The 21,034-nt window shown below is 40.6% G+C and overlaps 1 protein-coding gene across 1 annotated transcript in view; it reads left to right on the forward strand.

The window, feature by feature from the left end:
• The first annotated feature begins 579 nt into the window (after positions 1–579).
• Positions 580–21,034, forward strand: part of CUL3 (cullin 3) — a 107,515-nt gene continuing 87,060 nt past the window's right edge. Inside the window, exon 1 of the mRNA XM_038416330.2 lies at positions 580–1,046. Coding sequence (XP_038272258.1) covers positions 981–1,046 — 66 coding nt within the window. The 5' untranslated portion in view covers positions 580–980. The remainder of the gene's footprint in view (positions 1,047–21,034) is intronic.

The following is a 21,034-nucleotide window of genomic DNA, read 5'->3' on the forward strand; positions in this document are numbered from 1 at the left end:
CTGGTACTTAAGAGCAATTCCAGTGGTCTCTTTTAAAAAGAAAAGGAGTACTTGTGGCACCTTAGAGACTAATTTGTTAGTCTCTAAAGGTGCCACAAGTACTCCGTTTCTTTTTGCGAATACAGACTAACACGGCTGCTACTCTGAAAAGTGGTCTCTTGTGTGAGCACAAGACCTTACATTTAGCAAAACTGCTTTATTTCTACTCCAGATGGGAGCAGAAATGAGAAGCGTTGCACAGGGGGATTCTGCACACCTGTTTGTCGCAGAGAGGAGTAAGCAGTGAGTTTCATCGAAGACCCTCTGCGCCGCAAACCTGCATGTGGAGAACCTCAGCCTGTGGTGTCTATGGGCCCGGAGAGACTCCTGACAGGCTCTTTACAGCAGCTGGGGCTGCTCAGGAACCCGTCCCCCGAATCCCTCCACTGCTTCCTCCCCACCCTCTCTAGGCCAGCCCGGAGACCCTCTCTGCGTTCGACCCCCCCCCGCCCCCACGCGCCGCTCTCGCCCAATCAGCGGTCACCTTTGCCCCAGCGCGCTTTCTCTTCCTGCCTTTCCCTCTCCCCCCCCCCCGCCCCTTTGCAGCCAGTGACAGCTCGGAGCGAAGTCTCGCGAGAGCTAGGCAGCAGAGCCCCCACCCCCTCGCCCGCCCTCCCCGCCGTGCTCCTCCCTACGCCCCTCCTGCCGCCGCGGCCGGATCTGTCTCAGGGGTGGGGGGGCGCTTGGCCCTGCGCACTGAGCGATGTTTGTCCGCCATCGCGGCGGGCGAGGGTGAAGGAAACGCCGCCGCCGCCGCCGCCTCTGAAGACAGGGGCCTGCGCCGCCGCCTCCCAGAACCCCCCGTAGCCGCCTCCCTCCTCCCCGCCCCGCAGCCCCCGGGGGCCGCCGCCCGGAGTGAAGGTCGCCAGGGGCTCCTGCCCGGGGTCTCTCCGCAGCCCCCCCCCGCCGCGCAGGAGGCTCCGCTCGAGCCGGGTCCGAAGATGTCGAACCTGAGCAAGGGGACGGGCAGCCGGAAGGACACCAAGATGCGGATCCGAGCTTTCCCCGTGAGTACCCGGCCACCGGTTCCGCGCCAGGCCCCGGCCTCCGCTCGGCCGCAGGCCCCGCAGCCGCCCGGTGTGTCACCCTGCTCCCCGCGGGGAGCGGGCTGGGGGCGAGGGGCGAAACTCCGGGGACCGGGGGGAGGGCAGGGGAAAGGAGTTGGAGGGCTGGGGAGCCGGGGGGAGGAGGATGACACGCTCTGTGCCCCCATCTGTTATCAGCACAATGAAACCTGTCACCGCGGCCAGGCGGGGGAGGAAGGACCCGGACTGGGGGGGCGGCGGCACTGGGGGGGGGGCGGCGGCGGCTCGGGCATTCTTTGGGGACTGGGACCGGCGCGGGGCGCTGGGGTGGGGGCAGTGGTGGCATTGGTACGGCGACCGGCACTGGGGGGGGGGGCACAGGCACTCACTGGGGACTGGGACCGGGACTGAGGAGTGGGCGGCGAGGTGGCAGCATGGGCATTTACTGGGGGGGGGGGGAGAGGGGAGGCGGCATGAGCACTTATTGAGGAGTGTGGAGGGCCAGCACAGGCACTGAGGACTGGGACTTGGACTGGTGGAAGGAGGGTGGTATGGGCACTTACTGGGGACTGGCACCAGGACGGGGGTAGCTGCATGGGCATTGACTGGGGTTGTGGGTGGTGGTACTGGTGCTCAGTGGGCTGGTGGTAGCACAGGCACTTACTGGGGGAGGGGGGGCAGCGCAGGCACCCACTGGAGCTTGGGGGGGGGCACGCATGTTACAGAAACTGGGGATTGAGAATTGGGGGACAGCCGCACAGGCATTAACAGGGGATTGGGATTGGAGAAGTGGATATTATAGACGGTTGGGGGGGACCCATCCCATCCCATCACAGCAAGAAGCATGCAGAGGAACTGGCACCTGTGGCGGTTTTTCCCTTTCATAACCTATGCAAATATGTTATGAAAATATATTTAATGCAGTTTCCAATGAAAGACTCTCAGACAAGGAATTGGAAGTTATAGATGTACTTAAAAAAATAAGGAGTTTTATAAATCCATCTCTGGGCTAGTTTTCCTGCATACGGGCTAGTTTTCCTGCAACTTCATGTTGCAGGGATTTAGGTCAGATGGTAAAATGTCAGGTGACATGAAGAGTTGGTAGCAACATAGCCTCTGTGTAACTTACATAGGATTGTTTCGTATATCCAGCTGTGAGATTGCCAGCCACATTAGTTACTCAGTGAATGGGCCTAGATATTACCTTGTACTGCCATAAATCTGTGCTGGTGCTTCCACAGTTTTTTCAGTTGAAGGTTAGAGAAAATGAATGTGAAGACTGCTGTTAATGGTTTCTAGCATTAAGAAATATGAAAACTTCAGTCATCCTTCATGATTTCCTGCAAGTGTGTGTGTGTGTGTGTGTGTACACACACACGTTAAAAAGGAGACGCTCTGTTGAGTCACTGGCTTTTAGTGTTTATCGTAACTTTTTAATGTTACACCTGATGCAGGTAGCCAGTTTATATGTTGCCTTCACATATAAACGGCACATAGCTGTTCACATCAGTTTACTAGCATGTAATATGGCAGAGGACTTGCTTAGCCAAAATTCTTGCCAATGAAGTTGAGGATTTTAGGACTTCTTTAAATTGCTGGAAGTTATCTTTAGGACTCTGATTCAACTGGACAGCTTCCCCCTTAAACTCTACTTCTAATCAGCAATAATTATTTATGTTGAACAGTGCATGTCAAAGAAAGAAGCACTGTATACTGTGTATTAAAAAACTAGAATGTTTTAAGTGATTTATGGCTAGTGATCTTCAAAGAAATTATTTATTTTTAATACATTCTTATTCAATGCGTAAACCTCATGTTAGAACTTTTGGAGTAATAGAAAAATAATAATTGATTGGCTGAAACAGCCTTGGACAACTTCTATATCATAGAGGGACTATCATAAAAATTAAGAATGACAAAAATTGTGCATCTATTTTACAGCAAACTACTCTTGTACAATAAAAGTTTTCTGGCAATCTTTTAAATTTGGCTAATAGGATCCATGCATAAAATCTCTTTATGTATGTAGATGAGGGTATACTAACCAGGGTAAATTCAATTATTAGAATAAACACTATTTTGCATTTTATTTTTTGACAGTTCTTATAACCAAGCATATGAAATGCTGTTTGTGGGTGAAAAATGTTCACCCGGAGCCCTGCTCTCATAAATGCTGAGAATGCTTGATATTTTTTTACCCATCACACTGCTTCTTGTTAGCATTGTTTTAATTTTTCCTTTTGAGTTGTTTAAAGAATGGATTACAATTATTTCAGAAAAGTTACCTAATTATCTTCCTTAAAAATTAACACATTTTTTAAGTATATATTGACATCAAGGCCTTCAAACTCCGAAGTAGAAGCTCATATCTGGATAGTATTTTTCGAGTTTTGCTATTTAAAATACATTTCCTTTTTTGCAACCAAACCCAGTCAAAAGTTCACAAAGGATTTCCAACTGAAAAAAGAACATGGAAGTGAATGACAGCTTTTAAGAATTTTCTATCATGTGAGTAATTTATAAGAGAGAAGTTATCTCACATTCCAAAAACTATGACACCAGTTCTCTAAAGATGTAGGCACGTGTGTAATTTGCTCAGTTGACTTCAGTGGACTCGTCATGTAAATGAAGTTACATGTGTTTGCAAGACTGGGACCTGTGTTTAGTATTTACATTCATATCTGGTTACTGTTCGTTCTTTTCACCTCCGATTCCGATGCATCATTCTTAGTTTTGAATTGTTAATGTTGCCAGTGTTACGCCATTTCTGTGTTCTCTGGTTGTTTGTCGTATATCTTCAGCAGTATTACATCTCCATTTCCTTCTTTTTGTTTCAGTTTTTCATGTGGGAATAAATATTTACTATTGCATTATCTGGAAAAGGTAACCTTGTTGGACAAGTAAGGTTCCTGAAATCTAGCAACGTCATGGTTATTCCCTAATGATGGCAATGGCCCTTCATATTCTGTACTTACCTATAACATTTTTAGCATTTCTTTCCTATAATAAACATGGGTGAATAATAATGGAAAGGTGTACAATAATTTTCTTTTCAAATTTTTATGCTTTTGCTCTTTGTTCATGTATGAATTAAAAATAGCATAAGTTTAAACTCAGTGTTAAAAACTGTTGCTCAATCCGAAATGCTCTATCTAAGAATCGTTATTTTATTGCAAAATTATTTTCTTCCCAGTTTTTTTAGTTTCTGGTAATTAAGGAGTTTAAAAACCACACCTTGGTGGCAAATGCCCCTCCATAGAAATTCCTTCAGTATTAACCTGCTGCTGGTATACAGAATGTCACTGACTCTGCTCTTCCTTCCCTCAAGGGCAGTGACAGAGGGCATGTTTTTGCAATTAAAAACTTGCAACCAGCCTATGCCAGCTCACTAGTGCTCATGGGACTTGGGCTAAGGGGCTGTTTAATTGTGAGTAAACTGTCGGGCTTGGCCGGAGCTGGGCTTTAGAACCCTGTGAAGCAGGAGGGTCCCAGAGCCCAGCCTGCAACGTCTACACCACAGTTAAACAATCCCTATGTTTGCACTGCAGTTAGACACTCATAGATTCATAGATACTAAGGTCAGAAGGGACCATTCTGATCATCTAGTCCAACCTCCTGCACGGCGCAACTGACCTGTGCCAGCTGACAGCTCCCAAGGCTTGGCTAAAGGGCTGTTTAATTGTGGTGTAGATAGGCTCAGGCTGCAGCCTGAGCTCTGGGACCCTCCCACCTCACAGGATCCTAGCTCTCCAGCCCAAGACCAAAGTCTACACCCCAGTTAAAAAGCCCCTGAACCCCGCGATCCTGAGTCAGCTGGCACAGGCCAGCCGGGGTGTCTAATTGCAGGATAGATAGAGGCTTAGAGTACTTAGGAATCTAGATACTGAAGTGGGCTGTTCAGTAGTCAGAAGCAGTCAATGACTAGAATTCACTGAGCAGTAAACCACTCCTCCTATTTGCAATAGAAAGAAATAAGTTTGTGTGACCAGTTTATCTCTAACATATTAAAACAGGTGTTTATGCAACATTGTCATGTTAAATGCACATTAAAGCATATGGGTATTTGAGTGTGGCTAGATTGTGGGATTAGGCTATCAAACAAACACAAAAAACAGATGGTATAGGGTTTTTTTTTTAATTTTACCTCTTGAAATTATTTAAATTTTAGAAAGAGTAATGGAAATAACTTTTTAACCTCTTGTTACTAAAGTTCTGTGTATTTGCATTAAGCATACAATGGTTATTTTAAGGCTGTGCAATAAAATAATCTTGTGTATGAACTTTCAGGAGTACAGAGCCTGTACAATAATGCCATTTTCAAAAATATAACAGGATAGTCTTAACACTTAAAATATGTACTCATACACACACCTTTGTCAGCGTCAATAATTCAGCTATAAAAACCTGTAGATGAAACTTGGCATAGGGTTGAAACTGCAAGTTTTTTCAACAAATCTCTCTTTAATTGGTTGGCTATCTGTTACACAGAAGCCAGAAAAACTTAGTGTGCAATGGATGCTCAAGTCAATTTGATTTGACATGTTAAATGTGGCAAGTGATTAATTCATAATTATTATATTGTATATTGATAATAAAGAATGTCTGTACATTAGCTATATTTTGTAAACATTGTTCACGTTTGAGGGACTAAAACAGTGCCTTTGCAGAGTACTAAGTCTGCTGCACAAAACATATACTGAAGTTCTAGTTATTTTCCCAAAATATGGGGAAGGAGTTACAATTTTTTGCTCTCTTTTATCCTCTTGTTAAAGTACTCTAGCATTCTTATGTTCCTTTTCTCTGCTGAAGTCACAATGGGCCTGTAGTTGCTGGTTAAAGGACTACTTAAAAAGCTCTCAAACAACATTATAACAAATATAATTTTTAACATGATTTAGTTGACCTGTGTGGATGGAGCAAAAGCATGATAGTTCTGTCTTTAAAACTTTGTTAGAGATGAGTCAGTGCAGGCCTGACTTTACTGCAGCTGCATTTGAACTGTTTTATTATGACTTTTGACCAGTGAAGATAAAGGCCATGAGTGCATACTGAAGTGTCAGAGTATAGTGGAAGACTATAAGACAAAATAGCCTTAATATATATAATTCTACACGTTTCTTGTGAAAATACATCCTACGTGAGAATTGGGCTAACAACAAGAAGTGTTTTATAAATTTACACAAATAGCATTACTTTAAGAGCTCTTAGATGGACTCTCACCAAGGATTCTTATTACTTTTATCACAAGAAATTAACTGTTGTCTACAAGAAATTGGTTGGTTAGATCAGACTGACTTGAAGTGAGTTATTGATTTGTTTATGCATCATACTTTAATGCTTTTGACCATCTTAATTTCCTGTAGAGCTCTCTTTCGTATTTTTGGATAATCCTACAAAATATTTTTCTGCCAGCCTCTGGAACATAACCAACTATTCCTGTCTGCTGCTGTTGCAACAATAGATACTTAATTGGGCTTAACAATAGGGCTACTTAAAGATTTTTAGAGAGGGTTAGAGAGATCCCATACATGTGTGTTACGTAAAATGAGTCTGTTTAAATATACCCCAAACCGTAAACTGATCCATTTTATATGGAATGGATAGGATAGTTATGCTCCACTTTGCCCAGCCTTCTTTTGCATAAGTGTAGCTTGGATGCTTGTTTCTTTCAACCCCAGTGATCAGCTTACATTAGTTTTAAGTTTTTTCCAAGCTATTGATTCAGAGCAAAGAGATAGTGGCTTAATTTTTGTATTTAAAAAATAAAGAAGGCTGATAGTCTCATTGACACGCCTACATTCTCCAGATCAGAGTGGCTGGTACCTGTGGCCTTTGCATGGCTGAAAGAAAACTCTGCTTCTGGGAACATTAGCTTCTTTTATGGCTTGTTTTGACCGGGGGGAGGTGGGATGGGGGGGGGACATGGTGTACCTTGAAGTGAAATTAAAATTTACATTAGATATCCGTAATGCATGGATCTGTCCAAGCATTAAAGAAGTTGCTTTAACATCTGTAGATTCACATGGATGAGTATGAGCTGAGATTTCAGAAAGAACCTGGATAATTTGTTGATGTAGACTAAAACTGTGAGTATTCAGGTGGCAGAAGTTGTTACATTTAGGGCATTCTACACATGCACTGCTGCAGCGCATCTCCCATCGGCATAATAAAACCACCTCCACGAGCAGCAGTAGCTATGTCAGTGGGAGAAGCTCTCCCGCTGACATAGTACTGTCCACGCTGGTGCTTATGTTGGTGTAATTTACATAGCTCAGAGGGGTGGTTTATTCATATCCCAGAGCGACATAAATTATGTCGACATAAGCTGTAGTGTAGACGTAGCCTTAGGCCTGGTTTACGCTTGGGGGCCGGGGGGGAATGGATATGCTACTTCAGCTATGAGAATAGCATAGCTGAAGTTGACGTGTCTTAGATCGACTTAGAATCACTTACTTCACGTCCTCGCAGCACGAGGCCGCTGCTCCCCCGTCGACTCCGCCTCTCGCCGTGGTGGAGTTCCAGAATCGACAGCAGAGCGATCGGGGATCGATTTATCGTGTCTACACTAGATGCGATAAATCGATCCCTGATGGATCGATCACTACCCGCCGATCCAGCGGGTAGTGTAGTCATGGCCTTAGACTCCTAGTACGTGTTCTCTGTGGTTGCGTTTTGGGATGGGGTGTGGGGCAAAAGGGAAGATGGTTTGTCACACGTTTGTTCAGCTCCAAATGAATTAATATAAACATAATGACTGATACTATTCACTTCAGACCATATAGTTAAATAAACATATCACATCAATCCCTTTGTGAGCGTATGCTATATTTCACATGCACAAGCCATATTTTTATAAAAGCAAATTAGCTTCTAGCCCGTAATAAAATATGTAATAATAAGTTGGATATTCATTAGTTAAGTTTCACTATAACCCATTTAGGGCTTTGAAATAAAAAAGACAAAGCTGCAAAATTATTTACCTTGTTGAAAGGAAATGGGCATTGTTTTGGAAAATTCCCATTTAACAGTGGTATACATTCTTTAATGTGAAAATGCTCTTAAATTTTACCTAATCGTGAACACTGAAAGAGCATCACTGGATTTAGTTAACATTTCAGATTAAATGGTGGCATGAGTTGAAGAGGTTGGACTCAGAAAGCTAGCCATCTGTTCATTTTCACCGTTTTTTAGGTGTTTGAGTTGATAAAGGTATGCTAATACTAATTTTAGGAGAAGTTTTACAAGAAATTTGTATTTTTTTTTTCCTAATTCTATGACGATACTATGTCTAGCTATGCTGTCATCAGATGTTTCAAGATAGGCAGGGACAAGTCTATTCAGCCCTTACATGGAAGAGTTTCAAGGCAATTCCCAAGTCGTCTTGGTGTTGGTGATTTAGCAGCACTTCTCTCTGTGGTCCTGGTCTTGATAGGTATTGGGTACCCCTGATTCCAGCTAAGTTGGTACTGAAGTAAGTACCTCAGCATGGTGTTGGTAGTAATCTCCAGGAGCAAGGTGCTTTCCATCTTTTAAATGAGATGGAAAAACAAAAGATCTTGGCCATTTGTGATTGGTAAAAATTCTTTGGAAGCCTTTGCAAGAGAAGGAGACAACAGTAGTAGTCAGGCCAAATTCTAATTTAGGTGATTAAATTCTTCCTGCTTTTTCCAGTGGATTTGGTGGTATGTTTTCTGCTAAACTGTTGTGTAGTTTAACTGCTGTTAAGCATTGACCCCCTTTTGTCCTAGGTGTATCTGCATCAATGGTGGGGTGAATGAGTTAAATGAGAATTGCTTTACAACTTAGGCAGGATGGAAGATGCTTTTTATTGTAAGGTCTTTTAGATGAAGGTTGCATAAATTATTGGGTTCTCTGGAAAAAATACTATTTCATTTTTGTGTTGTTTCATTTGTTAATTGCTTCCTTCATATGATGCAGCCTGGAACATTTGTAATAATGTTCTATAGGAGTGTGAGTGCAGGTTCCTAATTTAAATGTAAAATAAAATTTTTGCAGTTTTCTAATTAGTGGACTTGTCCATCTATTCTCCCTCAAAAGAAAGCAGGTGGTTTTTAGTAGTTTAAGGTTCTGTTTTGATTGTGAGACGTACATTTTTAAATTAAGCTACAAGTAGTAGAGTTAGGACTGTCTTTACTTTTTTTGAGTTTTCAGGATACAGAAAATGAAGAGCTCCTTAAAATTGTAGTTTGGGCCTCACTTCCATGTGTTAGCAGATTGTTAGTGACAGTCTTGTCTTCCCGATCTTTGTTTTTGGAAAAACGTGAAAAGGATCTACAAATAGATGCAACTTTTGCAGCAATTTGAAAATGTCTGGAGGAGGACCAAAACCTGAGCTCTATATATAACTACTAAGGACAACTATTGCAAAACTATATCAATAGTACCTCACTGTATATAAGTTAAAAAGGAGTCATAAATGCTGGAGGGAATTTGGAGAAATAGAGACCTTCTGCACATGTGGCAGGGATGCTCTAAGATAATAGATTTTTGGAGGAAAACAACAAATAGAATTTTCAAAATAACTGAAGTTAGCCAATCCACCTAACCCATAATGGTTCTGTTTTAGGTTACAGACCAAAGAGGGTTATTGATTTGGGGATTGCTCTCATGGTTATGGGATATTGACTCACTGACTGCTGTCAGTGAAGTGTGTTAGCTTCTTTTTGGAAATGGACTGATCCTCCCAGAATTAGTGGAATGTGAAGAAACAAGGTATGGGAAAGCATTGCAATAGAAAAAAATGACAGCTTTATGTGAGGATGAAGTAGATTTTATAATTTATAATTATTCTTTTTGGAGTTTAATCAAAATAAGTATTCAGGTAAAGATATGAAGATGTACATTCTGGAGAATAAGCAGAAGTGGATTGGGGCAGATTTTTGTATATGGTAGTTAGTTATGACTTATAAGATTTATGAGGTGAGGAGAAATAAAGAAGCAAAAAAATTCCAGGGGACTGTGTGATGCCATAAGATGGAATCACTTTTTTTTATTAGGACAATGTGTGCTGCAAAATTGATTAGACTCTTTAAATTGGTATTCATGTTGTTGCTGATTACAGGCCTGAAGCCTTTTTGATACTTTGAGGGTAAAATAAGATGGAATTAGGAGAGGTGAGAGATTTATTATACTTGTGTGGAAATATGGATTTATTAGGTTAATTTTAATAACAATAAACGTCTGCATAATTTAAATATATTAGCAATTCATGTGTTTGTTTATATACTTTAATTACGTGAACTTCAGCTCTCTCTAAAAAAGACCCCCAACAACTATGGAATGAATCTTTACTATTTGTACTCTTAGTTTAAGATATGTGCAATACAAAACTGACAGCCTGTCTTACGTTTCACATTAGTGTGAACCTAAAAGGGGTTTTGTTTAAGTAGTCCATTGCAGCTCTTCACATTCACTCTTCCAATCTAGAGTATTGAAGTGTTAGTGTTCTCCCCTCCACCCCCACCCTCTCTTTTTGGCTGATTTTTTTTTTTTTTTTTACTTGTGGTGGGGAGGTATGGGAGAAACTTCGATGCTTGTGAATTTGGAAGAAAATTGGAACTAAGATTAGTGAGCAAGATGCCCTTCAAACTTTCTCTTACAACTCTTAATTTGTTGCTTTCTTCCTATGTTGTACCAGTGCTAGGGTTTTCCAGGCAATGCTTTCTTGTGTGCCAAAAATTATGGTAAATATGTTAAATATATGAGAGAAAAAAGAAAAAATGTTACCATAATGCACCAATATAGATTACCCACAAAATTCTAAATATATTACAACTCTCTTCAAACAAAGTGGAAAAGTAGGGCTTTTTTGTCCCTTTTAGGCCGCTCTCATAAAACTCCTTGCAGTGTTGTGGGGTTATCACAAGAAAAAAAGTTGTCTTCAAGCCCAGAAGGAGACTAAAGCATTTCTTTTCCCTTTATGTTTCTTCTTTTGGAATGCATTCTGGAAATGGTGTTATAATCTTTGTAAGTTTCCTGCACACATTGTTGTGTGGTTGGAACACTTCCTTTTGATCTTGATATGTTCTGTTTAACATCTATATAACAATTTCAAAATATTAAACATTTAACCTATTTGTAGATTCACTTTTTTTTAATCATATGGGTTTGTTTCTAGTGGGGTTTAGATCAAAATTAGTATTGTGGCTCAAGGAAACTTTGAATAAGAGCTGAAAGGCTAATGAACTAACCAATTAAGTTGGTAAGATGGTACCTCTGAGTAGACTTGGTGCCTTCCCATGCCCCAGTTTCTCTGGAAGTAATATTTTCCCTTCTCCTACTAGTTCCCAACTAAGACCTGGCAATATAGTATCTGCATCATGCTCTGAAGTGAGTATCTTTTTTTAATGTTGGAGTTTTTGTAGTAATCAATAGACATGAGCTGGCAAAAAGGAGAAATTAATTATCTCTGCTTACTGTGTGTAAAATCATTTAAATCTTTTTTTTTTCTTAGTGGGTATTACCTTAAAAACATCTATTTAAAGAAAATTTGTCAGAACAGATCTTGAAATATACATAATCATTTTATTCTAAGTCAAGATTCTTCGGATAGATTTGGGAAGCCCTACACCAGTGGCTCTCAACCTTTCCAGACTACTGTACCCCTTTCAGGACTCAGATTTATCTTCCATACCCCCTTAAAAAGTACTTGCTTACAAAATTGGACATAAAAATACAAAAGTGTCACAGCACACTATTACTGAAAAATTGCTTACTTTCTCTTTTTTACCATATAATTGTAAAATAAATCAATTGGAATGTAAATATAATGTATAGAACAGTATAAACAAGTTGTCTGTATGAAAGTTTAGTTTGTACTGACTTCGCTAGTGCTGTTGCAAAACTAGGCAAATATCTAGATGAGTTGCTGTACCCCCTGGAAAACCTCTGTGTGCCCTCAGGGGTATGTGTACCCCTGGTTGAGAACCACTGCCCTGCATAACCCTTTTGTATCTGCTAATCTCCCATGATTTCATTACAAGTATTTATTATAAACATTGATTCTAGAGCAGTTCTCCAGCAATGGCTCTCAGACTGACTTAGTATACCATATCTACAACTCAGAAGTACTTTGTGTACCACCGACATAACTTTAATCCGTGTAATTATAAGAGATTCCTATACTAATATTATATTCAAGCTGTGATATGTGAGGAGAGAGAGAACTGCTGCTCTATATATTTCTCATTAAATGATACTAGAAATATTTATCAAAGCTAAGATGGGGAGACACAAGTTCAGGTCCCTGCCCTGCCTGATTCAGAGCATTCTCCCCCTTGCTTCCATCCCCCAACTCCCATTGCTCTGAAGGCTGAAATATAGTGCCACTTATTTGAACAGGCACACTTTATCTGTTATAGTAATTACAGGGCAAACTGTTGTATGGAATATCATCTGAAACACTTTGAATCCTACACAAGGATTTTCAGAGGAGCCTAGGGGAGTTAGGTACTCAGATCCCATTAAGATTGGTGGATAAGTAGTTCCAATAAGTAGTTATTTTAGGTAAATGATTCTTTACGGTTAGATTCTGATACTTATACAGTAACTTACTCCATGAGTAGTTCCAGTGACTTCAGCACTGCATAAGGTAGTATTGAGTGTGAATAAGGGTATCAGAATCTGATCCTTACTAGATATAATGAGTAAAAGGAATTAATCAATATAAGTAGAAAAAGGAATCTTCAAAGCAGTTGATAAAATACTGCACCTGTCACTGTTTCATAATCTCTTCAGTGCATGTGGTTGATGCTGTTATAATAGTGGTGCTGATGTAATAACTGCACAATAAAGTTTAATTTGGAGTTAGGGTTGCTGAAGTGACGTTTCCATCAGACAGAAGCCTCAATCAGATTAAAAAACAGCGAAGCACTTACAAACCATATTGCAAGGACATACTCTTATGGGCTTAACTAATCCTGTTCCTATTGACTTCAGTGGCGCAGGATGCATGTAAATGTATTTCAACATGCAGATGAACATATACAGGAAGCCCAATTTGTGATTGCAAATAAGATGAAATTAATCCTCTTTCCTATTAGAACATATTGGAGATGAGTTCAATATTGTAAGGTGTATATATTAAAAACATTTAATGGTTGTTTAGAAATTTAAGATCAATGTAATAGATTTTTAAATTTAAACAACTTAAGGTCCAGCAACTTTGAAATTCACGTTTCTTATGCTTTCTAGTAGGAAAACTTTTTTTTTTTTCAAGTTCTTGGTATCTCTGAATGATCAATGTGGTGGTTTCCTAACCACCTAGTGTTTTATTACATTTAAGACAGTATTTTAATGACTTACTTTTCTTTGTAATTAGAAACAATGTTTATCTTCTAGTTCTCTTTTAAAGAAACTCTTTTTGGAACTGTTGATGTTTGTGGCATGTGACAAAAAGACTTCCTTGCCTGCTTTGTGGCAAGTCTGAACTAGATTCCTCTTTCATAGATCAGTATACTGCAGTTTTTATTGTTTCATGATACCATTTTGTTCTATTTTGGGTGGAGGATGAGTAAAAGGAGTTAGATATCACAGTTTGCATTTGTTCTCAGAGTTCATTCAGGATGTATTAATTTTTCTTTTACTATGTAATTCTGAGCTCCTGGTAAACTATTTCCTGTAATTTTTAACAGATCACAAGCAAGGCAATTTACTTGAATTGAAGAGGCCAAGACAGTGAGATGTGGCCTCCTATGTTAGCTATATCACATTTGTATTGGAGATTGTGAGTTGGACCAGACAAAACATACAGTGCGCCTTCCTAGATACAAAACACTTAATTCATCTAATACAACTCTTGCTAAGTAAGAATCCAAGGATAGTTTCTGATTGTTCACTCTTCCCAAACCAAATTGCCATGCATACTGATGCACTAGGCTGACTGGATCTGTCTGCATTGGAGAAGTTTTCTAACCTGTTTTCGAACCAGTTTTATAAAATTGCTCAGGCTATTTTAAACTCCTGAATCTAGGTCTCTACTTTGGCTTTAACCAAGTTTTACAATTAGGTTAGGTTGAGCTAGCCTTAAAATCAATTAGAAAAATTCCACAGTATAGCCAGCTCTCTCTCTCCCCCCCCAAACTGTTAGGTTCAGATATTTTTGAAAATGAGCACTTTCATTATGGCCATTCTATAATACATGCTAAACTTTTTCTGACTTGAGACACTATGGAAATGACCACCATGGAAATGTCTCTAAATATTTGCTGTAATCCTTGGTTAATATTATAGGCAATGTCTCTATTTTAGGGTGTGTAAGCATTTCCATTTCAAAGGGCCATTTGCAGTTTGATATAACTTTCTCCAATTTATGACTTTTGAGCTGAAACCTTCCCTGTTTGATTTCTGATCGAGATTCACTTAATTTGAAAGTTTGAGCAAACCAGTTAAGCCCATTAAAAACAAGTTACCAAAATATTGCAACTCTTTTGAACAGCTCTAGCACCTCAGTGTGAGATGAGAGGAGCTTGAAACTTAGCAGGGAGATGGTGCCTAGTTTACAGATATATCTTTTGGTGGTCTGTTGAAGAGCCATTTATATTTGCCAGAGTTATGACTTTATGTAGCACATGCACTGACTTTGTGCAGAAATGAGAGATCGGTTGAAAAACATTTCTGTTGGGATTGCAGCAAGGGAAGATAAGTGTAGTTTCTCATTTTAATTAATATGATACTTCAGGATTTATGTGGAATCTTTGTTTTTTAAAGCGTGCTGGTCTCAGTTTTTCTGTACTAAGCTAGAGATTTTTCAGCTTATGGTGGTATTTCTGTTGGTCACAAATATTTGGAACCCAGGCCCCTGAGGAGCACCGCCTCATTCAATGCAATTTGTAAAAGTGGAAACGAAACAGGGCTGCGTCATTCAGAGTACACTGTCCAACTTCATCAGTTCGAGTATGGTGTCCTTCAGAACATTGCCTAATTCACCAACTGACCTGTACGTGTTCTGGGGAAAATAAATAGTAAGATCCAGATTAGAACAAAGCCTACACACAAGGGGCAGAATTAAGGTTGTTTTAAGGAAACTACGATATTCGCTGACTTCAAGTGCTTCATGTTGCAACCTTGTGTGGTGGGTTTTTTTAGAATCATAGTTCATAGGCATGAATATTAGAACTGAAATTGGTGACTTGGTTTTGATTTATGCATTGAATTTCTAATTGGTGGTAGGCAGTATTTTATGTTTTTATCTGTAACAAAAGGAGTAAATTGTCTACAATAGATTTTGTAACTTTGCACCACAAATAATTTCATAGCAAAATTGTTACATTATCACAACAGAAGTATTAGTGATGTACGTACCTTTTTAAAATTAACCGTTTAAATGATTAAAAAATATTTTGTTTAAATGATTAATTGATTAAAGGGCCAGCCTGCCAGAGCGGCTGGGGCTGATCCGGCTGGCATGGCTGGGGCTGAGGCCACTCTGGCCGGGCTGAGTGGCTGGCTCGAGGTTAACAGTTAAGGCAACAGAATTCTGATTCCAAATAGGAATAATACAGTAACTCCCCACTTAACGTCCTCTCTCTTAATGTTGTTTCGATCTTGCATCCCTGCTCCACTACAGAACATGCTCATTCAAAGTTGTGGAATGCTCCGCTATAACATCATTTGGCTGCCTGCTTTGTCCATGGCTGACAGCCCCCTCTATACCCTCCCCGCCCGCTGGTGGGACCGCGCAGATCAGCATCTTCCCCCTGTTTCCCCACCAGTCAGCTGGTTTGCTGCATTCAGGAGGGACGGGGGAGAGAAGCAAGGACGCAGCGCGTAGGCTTCCTGAATGCCGCAAATCAGCTGATTGCCGCGGGCAGGAGGCAGGGGAGGGAGAGGTGAGGAGTGAGGACTTGGCGTGCAGAGTAAAGGGGAAGGAGATGGGGGGGGAAGAAGAGGTGGGTTAAGGGTGGAGGTTTGGGGGAAGGGGTGGAGTGACCAGGCCAAAGGTTGAGCCCCCAGCAAAGTTGGTGCCTGTGCTTGCACAGTAGGGGAAGCGGCCGCTTCTCCTAGCCTATGGCACCTTCAGCCTCCTTGCTGCCTCATTGTCTGCAGTGCCAGTGGGCTTTACCTGTGTGGGGTAAGGCGGGGGCACCTCCCAACTATAGTACTGTACTGTATGTAAAACTGTTTAAAACTTATACCTGTATTAAATTGCTTGTTTAAAATGTATATAATGCCTTTTGTCTGGCAAAAAAAAATTTCTCTGGAACCTAACCCCCCCTATTTAAGTGAATCCAATTTCCCCATAAGAATTCATGTAGCTTAAAGTCGCATTTTTCAGAAACATAACTACAGCGTTAAGTGAGGAGTTACTGTACTGTCATACGTAACCCTTAAGTGATTTAATTTCTGACCCTGTGATGTGTGTAATCCACCACATTTTAGAGACATTGAAAAACTTATCCTTTCACAGTTGATATCCTGTGAAATGCAATCTTTGTTTTTTAAAGCGTGGTGGTCTCAGTTTTTCTGTACTTGGCTAGAGATTTTTTAGTTTACGGTGGTATTTCTGTTGGTCACAAATATTTTATTTTAAATGTAATTTTAGTGATGAAAAAAGGTGCTAGATTAACAGATGTGGAGGGAAGTCTTCTTTATTCACAGAATCAGGACAGCATGGACAATAGCATTCCATGACTAGCTATTATTTTTTCAGTGTCTAAAGGCCAGCCAAGCATGGGATCCCACAATGCTACAGTATAGAGTAGAAGACAGTCCCTGCCCTGAAGACTTTACAATTTAAATAGACAAGACAGGTGCAGGGTGGGGGGAAGGGGTAGAACACACAAGCAGTGAACAACAGTGTGATGGCAGCAGTGACTAGGAATTCTGGATATCAGTTTAAATATCAAGTTGTAAATTTTCTAGAATAAGTTTTCAACTATAAAGAGCTTTTGAGTATATTAACTCTATTTCTTTGATTGCTTCAGAACTGGTGGCTGCTGTAATTTACAGTCAGAATTCAAACAACCTATAAAAACAATTACTTTCCTAGGAATTTACAAGATATTACAATTGTGGGGAAAAAATACAGAATGTCATAAAAATAGAACCTGAAATCCAAACTCATTAGTCAAGCAATGAAGGAAATTAATGTGTGTCAATCTCATTCTGTTGGGGCCATTTCTAGAAGAGGAAGGATAGTTAAATTTCTGTTCATTAGTTTAAATTCTCAGTCTCCTAAATTTGTCAAAAACGCTGCCAGATCCGGATAAGGATATAGTTTAAAGTCTATTTTATATGGGGCACTGAATACTGTTAGTCTCTAAGGTGCCACAAGTACTCCTTTTCTTTTTGTTAGATGATGAAACTCCAACCAGGTCTGCATGTTAGCAGATTTCTTTCTGACTCTGTCTATATCTTGTTTCTGTGGCCCTTAATTTAATCTTTTAAATTGGAAAGAACTGTCCCCTCTCCATTAAGTCTTTGGAAAATGCTGTTGCAACTCACCATACTGTTTAATTTAAAAGAACCCACCTCCTTTCTCTCTTCCATCCTCAAATTGTCTGAGAAATGGGCTCTGAAAAGCCCTCACAAGCAGCAATGATTTAATTTTTAGTTTTCATTTGAAAGCTAATATAGTGCATGAATTGAACTCTACAACTGAACAGCAATTCATTATTTTAAAACATTTATGTCAACAGTTCAAGTAACTCTATCGATGCAAGGCAGGGAATGAGCAAGGAAGAACATTAGGGGGCTGATTCTTCATTCAGAATTGCTAGTGTGGATCTGTGAGCACCCTTTTGTTGTGAGGGGTCTGCTCTAGTGGATCAAATTGCGGAATTTCTATTAATACATATATGCCTGCTCTTATCCCAGGATCTCAATCTAGATCTCAGAAGTACATAAATGTTCTTATGACATCACAAACTAATTTTATGTCTCTTAACTACCATATTGGAACTTTCAGTATGTTTGTTTTTTATGGAGACAGTTTTTGTTACAGCTGTCTTTAGAAAAATATTTTCATTTTATTTAAAAATTTTCATTTGTGACAGCCTCACAAGCTAAACAGCCCAGAGGTAATGGTTCATTGACTTTCTTATTTAGTTTTGAAGAAGCAAATATTGGCCAGTGTAAGGTCCTACATACTTTGTGCAAAAGTTTAAACAGAGCTTTTTAACAGAGGGGAAAACCGTAAGACTCTTCTTGCTAAAACTTACATACATAACTTATTCACTGCTGCAATACATAGTCATTTAAATTCTTAGAAAGCTTTGATTTGCCAGAAAACCATTGTTGCAAAGCAAGTCAATTATTTTTGATGTCTAAGTAGGGGATAATATTCTCTTAATTTGTCATGATAAAACTTAAGCAAACCCATTTCCTAAAATTTGTTCAAGTGCTGCTGCTACTTGAAGGAGAGAGATAATTAATTGAAGGAGAATATGAAGCTACACCAAAAGATGGAATATTTAATATCAAATATTAAAAGGTAATATATTTCAAATATTCTTTCTGATAGCTTTGTAAAGTTGTCTTCTATAGCTTGAAATTTCCTGGAATTTCCCTTCTGCAGTTCTCTGAAGTGGCCCTAGTATGTGATTAGAACAGTAGGTTATGATTAGAGCAGCAGGTTGTTTACATTTATATTTGGGGCAGATAAGGATAAAATAGCAAATTCTAATTTTAATCCCAGTCCCACAAAAGAACAGAAAATTAAAGTTTACAGAATTTATTATTCCTATTACAGGGAAGGGCTTTTACTCAAGGTAATTCCTCAGTCCCAAAAAGAATGGAAAGGGGGTGAAGACCTGTTCAAGACCTCAGATATTGAATATCTTTATACAGCATTGAACGTTCAGAATGAGCACCTTGGCCCCTGTCTACCCTCCCTCAGCTCGGGTGACTGGTTTACAGGCTTCAGTTTGAAGGATGCTTCTTTTCGTTTGGAAATTCATCCTGCTCACAAAAGGTTCCTGCAGGTCACAGTGGGCCAGGAGCACTTTGAATACAGAGTGGTCCCTTTCAGTCTCTCCATGGCCTCAGGTTATTTATGAAAGGTGTTGTGGTGATGGTTGCATACCTCTGTAGATAGGGGAGACGGATATAGCCTTACCTGGACAATTGGCTGCTCACTGGTTGGTCATACCAGGAGGTACAAGAAACAGTCACTACCACAATTCAACTCTTTGATTCCCTAAGACTTCAGACATTTTGGACAAGTCCATATTAACACCTGCACAAATCATACAATTAATCGGATGGACCTGAACTTAGACACAGCAGGGTCCTGCTTATCTCTGGACCAATTCCTTGCCATGAAGAATCTCCTCAGCCAGCTTCGTCTCAGCCCTCAGACTACAGTCCAATCCTGCCTGGTTCTGGCCACCTGGGGGCATGCTCTTATGTCACCCCATTGACATGATTGCATCTACAATGTCTCCAGATCTGCATGTTCCAGGGCCTACTGTCCCAAAATGAGGGCAGTGTAAAGCACCCCAGTCCAGCATCCCTACATCTGGCAGCATAGCTTTAGGATAGACAAAAAGTGTAGAACAAACCTGCTTTCAAGACATTTGAGTCATCCTCCAGAACAGTAGGAGACCCACTATGGGAAAACGCTACTGCTCTCTTTCTTGCCAGCAGCATCACTTCCTATTGAGGTGTCAGGTATCACTCCAGTAGGGGAGGATCTTCTTTTGCTAAAGACACCTGGTTTGTCGATCAGCTGCCTGTGAGTACATTTGGCAGCTGTTAGCTCTTTCCAGTCCCTGGTGGAGGCTGCCCTGTTTTTACTCATTCCTCTATCACAAAGTTCCTGAATGGCGTCATAAGGACATTTTCTCTAGCTTTGCAACCAGTTCCTGCCTGGGATCTGAACTTCATTCTTTGTGCTGTCCTTTTGAACCTTTAGCCCCTTTTCCCCTTCCGCACCTTTCTTTGAAGATCACCCTCTGATAGCTGTTATCTCTGCTAGAAGGGTAGGGAAACTTGGAGCTCTTATGGTAGACCCACATTACACAGTTTTTCACAAGGGCAAAGTTTCTTTAGGTCTACATCCTAAGTTCATACCTAAGGTGCTTTTTGAGTTTCATCTTAAGCAGGCTATACACCTACCAGTGTTTTATGCTAAACCTCCCTGAAGCATGGAGAAGGCAAGACTCCATTCCCTAGACATACAGGGCTCTTGCCTTCTCTCTGCAAAGAACAACTCCTTTTCAGAAATCACCAGGGTTGTTCATTGCTGTCACTGCGAAAATGGAAAGGAAAGCTATTTCTTCCCAAAGACTGTCTAAGTGGATAGCCTCTTGCATTTCTCTCTGCTATGATGATATGAAAGCCCCTCCTCCTCAAACTGTCAGGGCCCATTCTGTGATTGCTCAAGTGGTACCAGTAGCTTCCTTACAGGGAATTCCCCTCTCTGAGATTTGCAGAGCAGCCACCTGGGGCTCCTTACACGTTTTCACCAGGTATTCCAAGCTTTGGCTACAGATACCTCCTTTGGCTCAGCAATCCTCCACTCTGTGTTACAGCAGTACTTCCTCACACCTCCTTTTCAGTGACCACTGCTTGGGAGTCACTCATAGTAAATATTCCTAGGGACCACCACTCTTAAGAAAAAAGGAATGTTACTTACTTTATGGTAACTGGAGTTCTTGAAGATGTGTGGTCCCTATGGGTATTCCATGACCTCTCTCCTTACCTTCTGCTTGAGTCAACCTGATTCACAGTAGAGTCCAAACTGGGGGCTGGTCCATTTGATCCATCCTTTATGCCCTTGGATGGAAGCATGAGGTGGCACATTTATGAACTAATGGACCCTGCTGACGAAGAATTTCTGGTTCAAATCATATGCGCACCACAGTGAATCCCCATAGGGACCACATATCTCTACTCCTTTCTCTACTGTATGTTAACATAGTACTGTTTGAAACGGGACTACGTTAATGTACATTTGGTAATTTTTAGTGCACATCAGCAGGGTCTGCACAGGCCAGTTAGTGCGCAGC

Source organism: Dermochelys coriacea, chromosome 9, assembly GCF_009764565.3.
Source record: "Dermochelys coriacea isolate rDerCor1 chromosome 9, rDerCor1.pri.v4, whole genome shotgun sequence".
Taxonomy (NCBI): Eukaryota; Metazoa; Chordata; order Testudines; family Dermochelyidae; genus Dermochelys; species Dermochelys coriacea.